Source organism: Dama dama, chromosome 9 (assembly GCF_033118175.1).
Source record: "Dama dama isolate Ldn47 chromosome 9, ASM3311817v1, whole genome shotgun sequence".
In the NCBI taxonomy this organism is placed as follows: domain Eukaryota; kingdom Metazoa; phylum Chordata; class Mammalia; order Artiodactyla; family Cervidae; genus Dama; species Dama dama.
The window spans coordinates 21517066-21533550 of NC_083689.1; the positions used below are offsets into that span (position 1 = coordinate 21517066).

The window sequence follows — 16485 nt, forward strand, 5'->3', positions numbered from 1 at the left end:
CAACGTCTGATAATCTGGAAAGTCTCAGTCAGGTTTCTCAACTTTGGTTATTGCCGTTGGTTTTCGGGGCCAGATAATTCTTCGCTGCAGGGGCCATTTCAGTGCACTGTAGGCCAGTGAGCAGCCTCCACAGACTCCACCCACTGGGTGCCAATCACAACCCCAGGTTGTAATGGAGGGGGAGTCACCCCCAGCTGAGAATTTCTGGGTTAGGGGATTCTGTGGAGCTCCCCCAAGAGACTGTGCTCCATAATTATGTGACCTACTGAAGTCCCAGGATGCTACACACATTTAAATCAGAGACAGAGGAAGTAATTCACAGATCCTGGGGTGAAGGGGAGGGGGGGTCACCCCTATTTGTATGATCTGATCCATCAGGAATTTATTTTGGTGTCTTGTTGTTGTGTTAGTCGTCCAGTCATGACCGACTCCTTGCGACCCCATGTACTGTAGCCTGCCAGGCTCCTCTGCTCCTTTGAAAATTCCTTGCCTGGAATTTTCCAGGCAAGAATACTGGAGTGGCTTGCCCTTTCCTTCTCCAGGGGATCTTCCCTAACCAGAGATCAAACCCAGGTCTCCTGCATTGCTCTGGTGTCTAGTGTGAACCTAAAGATCCCACTCAATCTTGTTTTTTTCTCAAATAATTAACACAGGATTTCTTAGCCTTGAACAGCAGTCCCCAGGCTTTTTGGCACCAAGGACTGGTTTCATAGAAGACAATTCTTCTATGGACCAGGGCGGGTCGGCGGAAGGTTTGGGGACAATTCAAGCACATTACATTTCTTGTGCACTTTATTTCTATTACTATTACATCAGCTCCAGCTCAGATCATCAGGCATTAGACCCTGGGGGTTGGGGACTGATCCCTGGCCTTGAGCCCTATTGATATTTGGACCAGATAATTCTTATAGTGGCGGAAGCCTGTCCTATCTGTGCACCCTGTGTTCAGCAACATCCACTTACAGGTGCCAGTAGCATGCACACACACACACACACACACACACACACACACACACACACACACGCAAACCATTTAGGCATAACTAAAAACGTCCCCAGACATTGCCAAATGTCCCTGCCCTGTGGAGAACCACAAAATCGGAAGCCACTGGTGAGAACTGTGAGGTCCCAGTCCATGGGCCTGGCCAACCCCACCCCTACCCCGAAGTAGCCAGAAGCCACAGAGGATATGGAGGCTTCCCGGGATGTCACAGCGGGAGGCTGCCGGCAGAAGCTGGCCCCAAGAGGGGCAGCACAGGAAGTCTAGCCCAGTGTCACAATAATAATTGTAATACCAATAGCTACAACTTATTGTTCGCTCCCCCCCGGGGACCCTCCCAACTGCCTAGAGGGCAGGCATTCCTGAAGGCTCCATCTTGCAGGAAATTCAGCAGGGGGAGGCCAAGTGACCTGTGCAAGGTCATGCACTAATTAGAAATGCAAAGGCAGGGCGATGACTTGTAATAAATTGTAACAATGGAACAGGCAGGTGCCGAGCTGGGGGCAGCAAGGCAACCCCTACCTCGGAGGGGCCCTCCATTCCCCTGCAATCTGTAATCCATCTGTAAGTCTTAATCACTGATTTCGACCCCAGGCAACGCTGAGGATGACCCCACCTGCGACAGACTCAGAGCCCAATAGAGGTGTCCGGGGGGAGCGCACAGCCCGCCCCCCCCAACACACACACACACCTCCGTCGGCTTCCAGAAGCATCCGCAGTCGAACAGGGAAGGCGAATCGTGGTTTTACCTACTACGTAGCTTCAAGAGAAGTCCAGCAGGAATCGACCGCCTCCCACCTCCCCAAACAGTCGGCTCCTCTGGAGCTGCCAGTTCGGGCGCCACCACGAGCCCTCGTGGTTAAGGCGAGCGTTTCTGGAGAATGACAACGAAACGGGATGGGAAGGGAGGCTTGGGCCGGAGAAACTGAGGCAGGGTCGTTCGCGGCGGGGGTTGGGGGGTGGAGCGGCTGAATCTCCCCGCTGCACGTTTGCGGGGCTCTCTCCCTCCCTCTCCGCTGCTCCCCTCCCCTCCCCGCCCAATCCTGGCAAATCCCAGGTTGCCAGGCCCGGCTGGTGGCGGGAGAGGTGGGACGGAGGGACGGGGTACTAAGGCGCCCGAGAGGCCTCGCCCCCACTGCCCGGAGCTGGGGGGAAACGGGGGTCTCCAGGAGGGAGGGGAGGGATATCCTTCCCTCCCCGCACCCTCCGTCCCGGGGCGGGACCAGGGGGCGGAGCGGGCCGGTGACCGGGCCGTGACGCGAGCCCCGCCTGCTCATATAGAGGCGCCCCGGGGGCGCAGGGACCGTGCTTCGCCGCCGCCTTCGCCGCCGCAGTTCGCAGCATCAGCACCAGCGCCGCCGCGTCCAGCATCAGCGCCACCGCCATGCGGGAGATTGTGCACCTGCAGGCCGGCCAGTGCGGCAACCAGATCGGAGCCAAGGTGCGCGGGGGGACCGGGCCCTGGGAGGATGCCGAGCGCGGTCCACTGAGCCCCGCAGAGCTCCTCCACCCCGGGCCTGTGGGGGGGCCAGGTCCCCCAGGAAGCCAGCACCCCAGGGACGGTGGGGGAGGGGCGTGAAGGGCAGGGCCAAGCTGGGAAACAAAGAACTGATGGGGGTGGGGCCCGGACTCTGTCCGCTCGCCACAGCTGGCCTCACAGCTGGCCCGCTGGCCCCTCGACAGGCACAAAGAGACCCCGCCCCTGCCCACGGCAGCAGCCCGGGAGGGCTGCCCCCACCGGCCGTCTTGGCTGGGATGTTGAATCTGCTTCACCCCGCCCCCACCGCTCCCTACTTGCTGCCTCATCCTCGCCTGCCCACTCTGCGTCCCGGCCCCCCACTCACCTTGCTGGGGGACAGGTGGCAGCCAGGGAGGTGATTGGGGGTCCTGAGCTCAGAAGACGGAGGTGGGGGAAGGCCTGGCCATTGACACCCCTTCTTGGTCCTTTCTACCTCCCGCTCTCTAGTTTTGGGAGGTGATCAGTGATGAGCATGGCATTGATCCCACGGGCACATACCACGGGGACAGTGACCTCCAGCTGGAGAGAATCAACGTGTACTACAATGAGGCCACTGGTAAGGGGCAGAGGCACCTGGCCAGAGTGGGGGTGGAGAGGGCCTGGGAGGGGGCTGGGTGCTGGTTCCTGGAGTTGACCAAGCTGCTGTCCATCTGCTTCTCTGCAGGAGGAAATTACGTGCCCAGAGCTGTCCTGGTGGACCTTGAGCCAGGCACCATGGACTCTGTCCGCTCTGGCCCCTTCGGCCAGATCTTTCGTCCTGACAATTTTGTGTTTGGTGAGTCACCGTGAGGCACAGGCAGGGAAGCGTCCCCCTCCCCCCAATTCTTTCACTTCCACATGCTTGGTGAAAATTCTCCACCTAGCATCTAGACTGAGGAACTCAGAGCCCAGTGGGGAAAGCGGATACACAGGCCACTGTGGGAATCCAGGGGAGGCATCTGACACAACAGGCGAAGTGCAGGGTAGAGAAAGCTTCCCAGAGGAGGTGGCATTTTAATTTAACCCATGGACCTGAGCCAGACTGCAGCGTTCAGATCCCAGCTCTGCTACTTCGTGCAGTTGACAAATACTTATTAAGCACTTACTGCATACCCCAGGCCCTACTGTACCCACCCTGGGAATATAGCCAAGAGCAAAACAAACAAAGCTTTCTGTCCACCCCTGCAGCTGACATCCTGCTGGAGGGAGCTGGGAAGATAAATAAATGGGAAGAGAAGGGAAAAAAAAAAGTCAAACTCAATCACTGATTGAATCCACTGGGTGATTTTGGAAAGGCCCTACAATCTTCCTGTGCCTCAGTCTCTTGATCTTTAAAACAGGGTTAATACAGAGACTTACTTTTCAAGACTGTGAGGCTTAAAGCCACTAATATGTATAAGGAACTCAGAACAATGCCTAGCACAGAGGAAAAAATACATAAGCATTTGATGTTTTGTTGTAGGTTTTATTATCAGTATAACTCTTAATGATGTCTTTAGCCTAAAAGATGAGTGGGACTTGGGCTGACCAAAGGTCAATGAAAAGAGGAAAGGTGTGCAAGACAAGAGGGAGCAGCATAGGTGAAGACAATGGACACATTTGCAGCCCTCAAGTTCAAGGGCACACACACACTGAACAACCTTCTAGGAAAGCTTTCCTCATACTTCTCGGTCAAGCTTCCCAGGGACTTCCCAGGTGGCGCTAGTGGTAAAGAACCCACCTGCCAGTGCAGGAGACAGGAGAGACCAAGTTCAATCCCTGGGTCAAGAAGATCCCCTGGAAGAGAGGGTATGGCAACCCACTCCAGTATTCTTGCCTGGAGAACCCCATGGACAGAGGAGCCTGGCAGACTACAGTCCATAGGGTTGCAAAGAGTCAGACATGACTGAGGCAACTTAGCATATGCACTAGGTCCAGCTAAATGCACACCCCCACCTGACTTCAGAGCCCAGGCTATCCCTCCCCCCAGCACCTCTCCTCCTCAGTACAGAGTAGTTTAATCTGGAGTCTAGCGATTGACAGGACAAGCTGTGTGACCTTGGACAAGTGACTTCCCCTGTCTGATTTGAGAAAGATTCAGGAAGATAAAGATGATTCTGTGTGGGTGGGGCTCACAATAAGCCCTCAGGAAATGGCTAGGGAGAGACTACGTGAGGTTGGCCAAAGGATGTGAGGGATTCTTGGATGATCAAGGGTGGCTCCAGTCGGGCCAAAAGATCCTGTGGCCTCTGAGAGATGAGGTAGGGGAGGTGGTGGTAAAAGTGTGGACTCAGGAGCCAGACCGCCACTTCAAATCCTTTAATTTGGATGAGGTGACATTGGACAGAGATCTGAAGTGAGTTTCAGTCATACCTGAGAGGGAGAGCATTCCAGGCGGAGGCAACAGCAGCAGCACGTGCGATGGCCCTGGGGCAGGAACAGTGAGGAGGCCCCTGTGCCTGGAGCAGAGTGAGCAGGGGGCAGGGGAGGACACGGAGGGGAAGGCGCGGGTTGTGTAGGACCTTGTGCGTTGCTGGGGAGACTGGTTTTTATCCCAGGGAGATAGGAGCCCTGGAAGGGCAGCGGGCAGAGGAGGGGTGGCACCTGACACGGGTTTTCACAGGCGCCCTCTCGTGGCTTCAAGGAGAACATTGTGGAGAGGCTGTAGGCTGCTGCTGGGGGAACCAGTGCAGAAGCCACTGTTCTGATCCAGATGGGTGATAAGCAGGCCGGACCAGGTTGGAAGCAGAGAAAGGGGCAAGAAGAAATATTACCGGTTCACAAAAATACCAGCTGATAGTCTAATCCTAATCCTTGTCCTCTGGAGCTTGCATTCCCCTTCAAGATTACAGACAATAAGCATAATAATTTTTTTTTAAAAAAAGAACAAGTTTATCAGTGCTAAGGAGAAAAATCAAGTATGGAAGAGGAATTAGAAATGGGGAGGATTTGCAGTTGTATAGATTAGTCAGGCAGAGCCTCTAAGTCCTGAAGGAGGGGAAAGAGGGAGGAGCCATGTAGATATCTGAGGAAACAGCGCTCCAGGCAGAGAGTACAGCCCATGCCAAGGCCCTTGGGCAGGACCAGGCCTGGTGTGTTGGAGGAACAGCCAGGAGGCCTGTGTGTCTAGAGGGGAATGAGTGAGGGGGAGAGAGGGAGGAGGGAAGGGTATGGCGGGGGTGGTCATACAGGACCTTGTGGGACTCAGAGAGGACTGGAGCTTTTACTGAAAGAGAGGAAGTGGGGGTGGTTTTGAGCTAAGGTGGAAAATGATTTAGGTTTCGTCAGAATCCTTCTAGCCAGGACTTCCCTGGTGGCCCAGTGGCTAAGACGCTGTGCTCTCAATGCAGAGGGCCCAGGTTCAATCCTTAATCAGGAAACAGATCCCACACACTGAAACTGACTGTGCAGCCAAATAAATAAAAATAATTCTTTCCCAAAAAAATCCTTCTAGCTGTTGGGTGATGGGAAGCAAGGATGTAACCCAAAAAACAGCTCATAATAAATAGTAATAGTAATAATTTTCTTATTATGAATTAAATACTAGATGACTGGGGGCGGACTGGAGCATGGGATTTCCCCATATCAGCCTGGGTGTCCCCTCCCTTTCCTTCTTCAGGCCAGTCTGGAGCCGGCAACAACTGGGCCAAAGGCCACTACACAGAGGGTGCCGAACTGGTGGATGCCGTCCTGGACGTGGTTCGGAAGGAGGCTGAGAGTTGTGACTGCCTGCAGGGCTTCCAGCTGACCCACTCACTGGGCGGGGGTACAGGGTCTGGAATGGGGACCCTCCTCATCAGCAAGATCCGCGAGGAGTTCCCCGACCGCATCATGAACACCTTCAGCGTGGTGCCGTCACCCAAGGTGTCGGACACGGTGGTGGAGCCCTACAACGCCACCCTGTCCGTGCACCAGTTGGTGGAGAACACGGACGAGACCTACTGCATCGACAATGAAGCACTGTATGACATCTGCTTCCGCACCCTGAAACTGACCACCCCCACCTACGGGGACCTCAACCACCTGGTGTCGGCAACCATGAGCGGGGTCACCACCTGCCTGCGCTTCCCGGGCCAGCTCAACGCCGACCTGCGCAAGCTGGCCGTGAACATGGTGCCCTTCCCACGCCTGCACTTCTTCATGCCCGGCTTCGCCCCACTGACCAGCCGGGGCAGCCAGCAGTACAGGGCACTGACCGTCCCCGAGCTGACCCAGCAGATGTTCGATGCCAAGAACATGATGGCCGCGTGCGACCCACGCCATGGCCGCTACCTGACCGTGGCCGCCGTCTTCCGGGGCCGCATGTCCATGAAGGAGGTGGATGAGCAGATGCTGAGCGTGCAGAGCAAGAACAGCAGCTACTTCGTGGAGTGGATCCCCAACAACGTGAAGACGGCCGTGTGCGACATCCCGCCCCGCGGCCTGAAGATGGCCGCCACCTTCATTGGCAACAGCACGGCCATCCAGGAGCTGTTTAAGCGCATCTCGGAGCAGTTCACGGCCATGTTCCGGCGCAAGGCCTTCCTGCACTGGTACACAGGCGAGGGCATGGACGAGATGGAGTTCACTGAGGCCGAGAGCAACATGAACGACCTGGTGTCCGAGTACCAGCAGTACCAGGACGCCACGGCCGAGGAGGGCGAGTTTGAGGAGGAGGCTGAGGAGGAGGTGGCCTAGGGCGCCTCCATCACTTCACCTCCGCACCCTACTAAGAGGCTAACCTTTGACCGCGGAGAATCCCCGCTTCTCCTCCCAGCCTGACTCACCCCTGACCCTACAACCTTGCACCTCTTCCCCTGGCCAACCGTTGACCCTTGAGCCCCACTTTATCCCCGCCCTTGAGCTCTCCCACGTTGAACACCCGCCCCGTGAGCCCTGCTTCACCTCCGACCCCACAAGTCCCACCTTTAATTCCGTGATCCCTCCTTCACCCCTGACCTCTCCACCTTTGACCTCCCCTCAAGCCCCCCCACCCCCCTTTACACCCACAGACCTATAAACCCTGACTTATTTGCCCCCTCCCTCTGAGCCTGTCTTCTCCCCATGTGCCTCCCCTTTTACCCCACAAGCTCCACCCACCCTCCAATCCCTCCTCTCCGGATCCCCTGAGCCTCACTTCTCTAAATTCACTCCCCTCAGCTCCTGCCAACCTTGGCTTTTCAAGGGTGCTGCTGGGGAGAAAGAAGCCCTGGAGCATGTGGGCAAGAGAGGCTGTTCCCTGACCTTCCCCACTGCCTCACTCTCAATAAATTAATTGTCCTGCCATGTTCTGCCAAGTGTATTTTTCATTGCCCCTCCTCTCCCTGTGGGATGGAGTTGGGAGCTGAAAGGACTTTTAATCTGTGGGTGGACAGTGATTTCAGAGGCAGACCGGGTTATGCTACCAACTCACCCTGTAGTGTTGAGCAAGATACTTGCCCACTCTGAGCCTCGACTGCCGCACCTGTAAAATGGGCTCATGTTTTCCTCCCATGCCACACCTCAAGGATTTTTGTAAGGACTCAGGGCACAGTACCTGGTACTGGGTGGGTGCTTAGTGATGGAGGTGCCACCACTCTCTGTGAGGCATCTTGCAAGTACAGAAAGTTGAAGGGGGAACCTCTAGAAAAGGATGCTGGGGAGATGGTAGCCGTGGGTAGTGCCTCGGGCAGTCCTGCCAGGGAAATGGTCACTAACACTGAAGCACTTTGATGGCCTGATACATGTCTTATAACCCTCACACCAACCCTGTAAGATCTGAGCTTTTAGAAATTTCCCTGGTCTGGATGCAGTTTCTACCAACGAACCTAATCAGGCTTCCCTGGTAGCTCAGCTGGTAAAAAAAAAAATCTGCCTGCTATGCGGGAGATGCCGGTTCAATTCCTGTCTCAGGAAGATCCTGTGGCGGAGGGCATGGCAACCCACTCCAGTATTCTTGCCTGGAAGCTCCCCATGGACCAAAGAGGATGGTGGGCCACAGTCCTTGGGGTTGCAAAGAGTCAGACATGACTGAGCAACTAAGCACAGATAGCACAATGAACCTAATCACCTCTGGGTGATCCAGAGGTTAGGACTCCTTGCTTTCACTGCACAGGGCACAGGTTCAAACCCTCGTTGGGGAACTAAGATCCCACAAGCTGCATGGCATGGCCAAAAAAAAAAAAAAAAGATTTGAGCTTTCAGACAGTGTATCAGTTAGCCTTTGCTGCATACAAACTAAACACCCCCCCGCCAAAATTTAGGGGCTTAAAGCAACAGCAATTTTTTATTTTGCTCCCAAATCTGCAATTTGGGCAGGGCTTGGAAAGGTAAACTATTGGTGCTCCCTGTGGCATCAGCTACAGAATATTCTTGGAGGCTGAGGGGTCTCCTTTCAAGGTGACTGACTCTCACATAGCTGCCAAGTGGATTCCTGGGAGCTCAGCAGGGGCAGGTAGAAGGAGGGTGTCAGGACCTCTCCATGATCTGCCCAGGCTGGGTTCCTCCAACAGCAAACATCCCATTGCATTTTTCTAACACCTTTAGAGGTCACTTGCTGTCCTGAGGACTCCTAATTGAAGTGTTCACAAAGGCCTGTCCAGGTTCCAGAGGATAGGCTGTAGACTCCAACTCTTGAGGGTCGAGTAGCAAGATTCTAGAAGAGCATGTGGAACAGAAGCTACAACTATGACCATCTTTAGAAATTACAATTTGCAGCACAGTTTCTTGCCCATGATCCCTTGGTTATGAAGCAGTGACCTGGGATTCAAACTGAAAGTTTAGGTCAAGAACTCTGATTGCACTTTATCAGCCAGTGTTCATTGTGAGAAACTCTAGGCATATTAAGTAGAAAGGGAGTGGATACTCAGCAGGAGGACCCTGCTGAGCTCCCAGGCATCCACTTGGAGGCTGTATAATTCATTTAGAGGAGGATTTAGGGGCTTACAGCATCTCTGGAGGGGCTGAGAGAGAAGGTTGTAAGCCAGTGCTCCTTAAATTTGATGTGCAGTAGAGTTACCAGGGGACTTCCCAGGTGGCGCTAGTGGTAAAGAACCCGCCTGCCAATGCAGGAGACATAAAAGAAGTGGGTTCGATGCCTGGGTCCAGAAGATCCTCTGGAGGAAGGCAATGGCAACTCTCCCCAGTATTCTTGCCTGGAGAATTCCATGGAGAGAGGAGCCTGGTGGGCTACAGTCCATGAGATCGCATACAGTCACACATGACTGAGTGACTCAGCACAGCACAGCAGAGTCACCAGGAAAGCTTTGTATGAACGCAGCTTCCTGAGTTCCACCTTATAATCTCTGATTCAGTAAGGGGCAAGAGGAAGGGGAAAAACTGCACTTTTAACAAGCTCCCAAGTGATGCTGATATTGCTGCCTATGAGGCCCTCTTTGGTGTAGCCCTAGAGTAGGTTGGAACACCACCCTGGGAGCTGCTTCCTCTGCAGACTGGAGAATCAGAGGGCTGCCACCGGAAATAACTGAGTTAAAAAACACCACCACCACCCCCCAAAAAAAACACGCCACCCCAACACCCACAAAGCGACAGAGATAGATCCACTAGGACACTGAACAAAATTAATTAAAATGAACTTAAAACTATTTTTAAATAATTAAACACACACACACTGTTCTGTCTCACTTCTACATTCCAGATCTCTCAGGAGCATTGCTCACGGGTAGAACCTAATTAGCATCCAGAACCAAAGCTGCAAAGAACTCTGGGCAATGTAGTTTTTCCTCCAGCTTCTGGTACACAGGAAGGCAAACTAGGAGGGAGAGAGACATCGAGGGATGCTGAAAGCCAACCCACTTTTCCCACCCAGCTCTTCCACTGGACCACCAGCTCCAGATGAGGCCCCAGCCCCCTCCCTGGGTCCCACTACAGCCAGGAGGAAGACAGCCTGCGGAATCCAGCCTGCAGCCACCCCCATCTCAGCAGGCTCATCACATCACTGGACAGTGGAGCAGAAAGATGATGAACTAGGCAGCAAGCTTGGCTGTCTTTCTTATCCTAAATATAACCTGGCCACAGAAAAACTCCCTATTGTTGTTGTCTAGGCACCGAGTCACGTCCGACTCTTTGCAACCTCATGGACTGTAGCCCACCAGGCTCCTCTGTCCATGGCATTTCCCAGGCAAGAATACTGGAGTGGGTTGTCGTGCCCTCCTCCAGGGGATCTTCCTGACCCATGGATCAAACCCACATTTCCCAAGTCTCCTGCATTGCAGGCAGATTGGTTACCACTGAGCTACCAGGGAAGCTCTTGTAAAGCAATTATCTTCCAATTAAAAATAAATTTTTAAAAAGTAAAAGATTAAAAAAAGAAGTCAGCCTTGATTCATTGTTTTCTAGACCCAAAACATTCTTCAGATCTTTTGCTGAATCCAGTTGTCTCTGTCTCTAAAATGTGTCCTGACTTTGACCCCTCTTCTCCTTCCCAATCCACTCCGGTATTCTTGCCTGGAGAATCCCATGGATGGAGGGGCCTGGCAGGCTCCATGGGGGTCACAAAGAGTCAGACAGGACTGAGCGAGTTCACTCCTCCCATCTACACTCCGGTCTAAGCTGCCATTGTTGCTCACCTGGTCAATCCCCTTCCTCACTTCCCTGGGCTCCCTGCTGCCTGCCACCCACCCCCACTCCCGCCTCACCCCCTCCCCCAGAGAGCACTGTCCTCCTCCCACAGCAGTCAGAGGAGCCTTTGTATGCAAATAATAACCCTCCCACCCACAACTCCCATCTTACTCAGACTGAAACCCAGACTTCTCACCTTGGTCTCTACTCTGATGATGGCAACCTCCTCACCTTCCCCCTCCCTCCTGAAGGTGAAACTACAGTGGCCTTTTTGTGCTCAGCTCAAAGCAGCTACAGAGCCTTTTCACATGCAGTTCCTGCTCCTTCTTCCCCCAGGTATGCACATGGCTGGCTTCTCCTTCTCCATAGGTTTCAGGTCAAAGGACACCTCCTCAGAGCAGCCTTGCCCTGGCAACTCTAAATTATACCTAGTCCCTTTCCCTCTGTTTTCTCCTATCAGGTGTTTCCCTCATAGCACCTCTCACTAACGCAAATTATCTTGTCTATTTCTAGTTTCTCTTGTCTGTCCCCTTCCCTCCCCACTGAAAGGTAAGCTTCAAGGAACCTTGTCTACCTTGCTCACCACATGTGTAGACCAGCTTATGCCACACAGACATTCAGTAATTATTTGCTGAATGAAGGAGCAAGTGAATCAATGAGACTCCACAACACACTGTGAGGTGTATTCTTTTCCTCCTTTAAAAAATAAATAAATAAAGATGTATGGGGCTTCCCTGGTGGCTTAGTGGTAAAGAATCTGCTTGCCAGTGCAGGAGACATGGGTTCGATCCCCGGTCCGAGACGATCCCACATGCCACAGAGCACTTAAGCCCATAAGCCACAACTACTGAGCCTGTGCTCTAGGGCCCAGGAGCCACAACTACAGCAGCTAGACAATAGCTCCTTCTCGCTGCAGCTAGAGAAACACCAGTGAAGACCCAGCATAGCGAAAAATAGATAAAATTATTTTTAAAATAAATAAATAAAGATGTATGAAGTGTATTCATTTATTTAATGGCTGCACCACGTGGCTTGTGGAATCTTAGTCCCTGACCAGGGTTTGAACCCTTGCCCTCCACAGTGAAAGCTCAGAGTTCTAACCACTGGAATGCCAGAGAATTCCCATGTTTTCTCACTTTCAAAGGAAGGAAACAGGGATGTCCCTGGTGGTCCAGTCACTGGGACTCTGATTTTACTGCAGGGGTGAGATTCAGTCCCTGAACCTGAACTTCACCGCCTGGGCAGAAATTCAGTCCCTGATCGGGGAACTAAAATCCCACTAATCACGTGGTGACCAGAATTTTTTTTTCATTTTTAAAATACTTATTTGGTTGTGTTGAATCTTAGTTGTGGCACGTGGGATTTTCATTGCGACGCATAGGCTCTCTAGATGTGGCTCTCAGGCTCAGTAGTTGTGATGTGGGAACTTAGTTGCTCTGAGGCAGGTGGGATCTTATTTCCCTGACCAAGGATGGAACCTTCATCCCCTGCATTGCAAGATGGATTCTTAACCACTGGACCACCAGGGAAGTCCCTAAATTATTATTATTATTATTTTTTTTTTTTTTTTAATAATAAACTCCCATCACCGCCCGCCTCCGCCGGACTCCAGCTCCCGCTCGGCGGAGCAAGCGCTGGCCCGGCGGCCCGCAGCCCGCTGCCGCCTCCGCCTCCAGCCGCCGCTTCCCGGGTCAGCCATTTTTTTTTATTTTAAAGATAAAGCAAGGAAACAAAGACACAGGGAAGGTGGAAGGTGGCTTCTAAGATGACCCTCAATGATGCCCGTCTCCCTGTTCATGCCCTTGTGTTCTCCCCTCCCATTGAGCACAGGCTGGACCTGGAGATTTCTTCTGCTCAACAGGATACAACAAAGACAATGGGATGCTCCTTCTGAGACTGGCTTACGAAAGCCTGTGACTTCTGCCTTGATGAGTTCTCTATTGCCTTTTCAGCTTGCTTGTTGTGGGGAAGCAAGAAGTAGGTTGGGAAGGTCCCCATGGCAAAAAAAAAAAAAAAACCTGAGGGTAGCCTCTGGTCAACAGCCAGCAAGGAACTGGGGTGCTCCGTCCACAATAAACTGACACCTGCCAACAGCCACTGTGAGCTTGAAGGCAGATCCTTTTTTGGTTGAGGCATCAGAAGGGACCACAGCCTCGCTGACACCTTATTACAGCAAAGAGACCCCGCAGTACAGGACTTGAATCAGCGGTGTCCAGAGTCCTGGCCCCCATAGAAACTGTCAGATAATAAATGTGTGCTTTTTTATATTTATTATTTATTTGGCTGTGTCAGGTTAGGATCTTTGTAGCACATTCATTGCGGCACGTGGGATCTTCAGCAGTGGCTTGTGAATGCTTAGTTGCGGCATGTAGGATCTAGTTCCCTGACCAGGGATTGAACCCAGGCCCCCTGCATTGTGAGTGCAAAGTCTTAGCCACTGGACCACCAGGGAAGTCCCTAAATGTGTGTTGTTTTAAGCCACAAACTATAGGGTGATAATTACGTAGCCAGACAAAACTAATACAGAGAGGTCAAATGACTTGCCTAAGGTCACAGAGATGTTAAAGAACTAAGTCAGGTCTTGAACCCAAGTATCTCTGACTCCAAAATTACTCTCTTAACCAATTCCCTGACCTGTCTCCCCTAATCATGGACAGAACACACGAAAAGCTTGATTCAGGCGTGACTTTGTACTAAATATATCACGTGAAATCTCTCATTAAACCTTCATGGGATCTCTGAAACAAGCACCATGTTTACTTATGATACAAATGCAGAAACAGGGGAATTCTCTGGGGGTTCAGAGGTTAAAACTCCATGCTTCCACTGCACAGGGCACAGGTTCAATCCCTGGTCAGGGAACTAAGATTCTGCATGCTGTACAGCGCAGCCAAAAAAAAAAGATGCAGAAACAAGGACAGATAGGGTCCCACTTTCACAAAGGAGCATGAGCTCTTCTCTCTTTCCCACCCCATGGGTTTGCCATTGGATTGCATTGGAGTGAATTTCAGAAATGAAAAAGGATTTGAAATATGTCTGCAAAGGTTATGAGAATGTCTGTGTGGATAGAGGCATGCATTTCCACAAGTCCACATGTGGCCTGGTGTGGCCTGGGGTATCTGGAGTTGAACATGGTGTCCGTGTGGAATTTTTTTAAAAATATGTATTCATTTCATTTGGCTGCACTAGGTCTTTATTGTGGCATTTATTAGTTCATTCCAGCCGTTAACAGAACACTATGGACTGGGTGGCTTATCAATAACAAATGTTTCTTTCTCATAGTTCTGGAAACTGGAAGTCCAAGATCAAGGTGCCGGAAGTTATGGTGAGAGCCTGCTTCCTGGTTCACTGATGGCAGTCTTCTTGCCGCGTCCTCACATGGTGGCAGGCGTGATGGATCTCTCTGGCATCTCCTTTATGAGTTTGTTGGTGGTGGTGGTGTTCAGCCACTAAGTCATTTCTGATTCTTTGCAATCCCGTGAACTGCAGTGCACCAGGCTTCTCTGTCTTTCACTATTTCCCAGAGTTTGCGCAAACTCATGTCCATCGAGTCAGTGATGCTATCTAACCAGCTCATCCTCTGTTGCCCCCTTCTCCTCCTGCCCTCAACCTTTCCCTGTATCAGGGTCTTTTCCAGTGAGTCGGCTCTTCATATCTGGTGGCCAAAGTATTGGAGCTTCAGCTTCAGCCTTTCTAATGAATATTCAGGGTTAAGAGGAGACTAATCTAATTCATGGGATTCACCCTCATGATGTAATCATTTTTCCAAAGACCCACTCCCCACCTCCTAATACCATCACCTTAGGGGTAAAGATTTAGCATTGAGAGTTCCCTGGTTGTCCAGTGGTTAGGACTCTGAGATTTCACTGCCATGGCCCTGGGTTCAATGCCTGGTCAGGGAACTAGGATCCATCAAGCCTGGCTGCCCACACCAAAAAAAGAGAGATTCAGCATGTAAATTCAGGGGGCCCCACAAATATGCACTCTATAGCAAGGCCCCAAAGGGTGAAGCAGAGACGGATGGCCCGGGTATTTTGCACCCCTGATCCCCAGCCCTGACTGGGATCCAGCTCCCTTTAGAAAGAGGGGACCAAGCTGTGATCAGCCTCATCCATCTACATCTTGGCTGGAGGCTTTGGAGGGCTGAATATGTGTGTATATATCTGTGTGTGTGTTCATATGCTTATGCACTAACTTAACCCCCCACCACCTAGAATGGAAATACCCTTGCACCCACAGTCACGTGGACAGGCACAGAAGGAAAATCCCCAGTCATCCACATTCTCACTCAGCCTGATGGAGTAGACACAAATTCTACAGGCACACGGACACCATGTTCAACTCCAGATACCCCAGGCCACGCCAGGCCACATGTGGACTTGTGGAAATGCATGCCTCTATCCACACAGACATTCTCAATATCTTGCAGGGAGCCTAGGAGTCTTGAAGACTCTGCTGCATTTTGACTCTGTGGAATTTTTTTAAAAATATGTATTCATTTCATTTGGCTGCACTAGGTCTTTATTGTGGCATGCAAACTCTTAGTTGTGGTATGTGGGATCTAGTTCCTTGACCAGGGATTGAACCCAAGCCTTCCGCATTTGGAAGCATGGATTCTTAGCCACTGGACCACCAGGGAAGTCCCGGTCTGTGGGATTTTGCATGTATGTGCATGACCATACATGTCTCCTGACTTGGTGTGTCTACGGATCTTTGTTTTTCAACATGACATCTGTCCACCTAGGTGTCTGTCTGTTTCTGAGTCTGCAACACTGTTTGGGTGTGTCTGGCTATGTGTCTCTGTGTGTGTGTGTGACTATGTCTGGCTATGAATCTGACTTGAGGTTGGGCCCTGACCATGTCTGTCCCTTTGGTACTGCTCTACATCTGTGCCCTGTGCATTTCTGTCTCTTGCCTGGGTCTGTTTCTCTGATATTCCATTTGAATTGACAACTGTGGTCTCTGTGTGTGTGTCTGTTGTCTCTGTCTGGAGCTGTTTGCTGGGTGCAAGCTGTGTGTTATCCCCCTGCACCTGTCATCTGGATGGACAAGGACTTCTTTATGTGTGTGTTGTCCCTCTGTACTCGTCACCTTGTGTGCTGCCTTTATAACTGGGTATCTCTCTGTGTCTGTCTGCGGTCTGTCGCTGTTCTGGCCTGTTTGTGTTGGTCACTTCCTGGCCATGTGTGTGTTGCCTGTTGGTGCCTGTGTTCTGTCTGCTGTCCATCCACCTTCCTGGTGCCCCCCGGGTCCACTCTCCATCCTGGCTCCCTCTGGTGGTACCATAAGGAATGGCCAGTGCAGATGGACCAAAGTGAAAAGAGTTGAAGGAAGAGGAAGAATTTTAGGCAAACTGTGAGTCCTGGGCTGCTACAGAGAAGGGAAGGTTTGGGTGTGATGGTGGGGACAACACATGGCCCAGCCTGGCAGACCTTGGGGGGTGGATCTGGCCTCTGAGCCTACAGACCTC

The 16485-nt window shown here is 52.0% G+C and overlaps 1 protein-coding gene and 1 non-coding gene across 2 annotated transcripts; one reads left to right on the top strand and one right to left on the bottom strand.

The window, feature by feature from the left end:
• The first annotated feature begins 2292 nt into the window (after positions 1 to 2292).
• TUBB4A (tubulin beta 4A class IVa) lies at positions 2293 to 7742 on the top strand. Its single transcript, XM_061150558.1, has 4 exons — positions 2293 to 2441; positions 2967 to 3075; positions 3184 to 3294; positions 6097 to 7742. The coding sequence occupies exons 1-4, from the start codon at positions 2385 to 2387 to the stop codon at positions 7152 to 7154; spliced, it is 1335 nt and encodes a 444-aa protein (XP_061006541.1). The 5' UTR covers positions 2293 to 2384; the 3' UTR covers positions 7155 to 7742.
• Positions 7743 to 13394: 5652 nt separating this feature from the next.
• TRNAV-CAC (transfer RNA valine (anticodon CAC)) lies at positions 13395 to 13467 on the bottom strand. Its single transcript has one exon. It is a non-coding gene; the product is annotated as a tRNA-Val (tRNA).
• Between the last annotated feature and the right edge of the window lie 3018 nt (positions 13468 to 16485).

What these genes read in the sequence shown, in the direction of transcription:
- TUBB4A (XM_061150558.1), top strand. Translation starts at nt 2,385, where the DNA reads ATGCGGGAGATTGTGCACCTGCAGGCCGGCCAGTGCGGCAACCAGATC. An exon ending in GCAACCAGATCGGAGCCAAG is followed by an intron (nt 2,442 to 2,966) that starts GTGCGCGGGGGG and finishes CCCGCTCTCTAG; the next exon opens with TTTTGGGAGGTGATCAGTGA. An exon ending in TCCTGACAATTTTGTGTTTG is followed by an intron (nt 3,295 to 6,096) that starts GTGAGTCACCGT and finishes TTCCTTCTTCAG; the next exon opens with GCCAGTCTGGAGCCGGCAAC.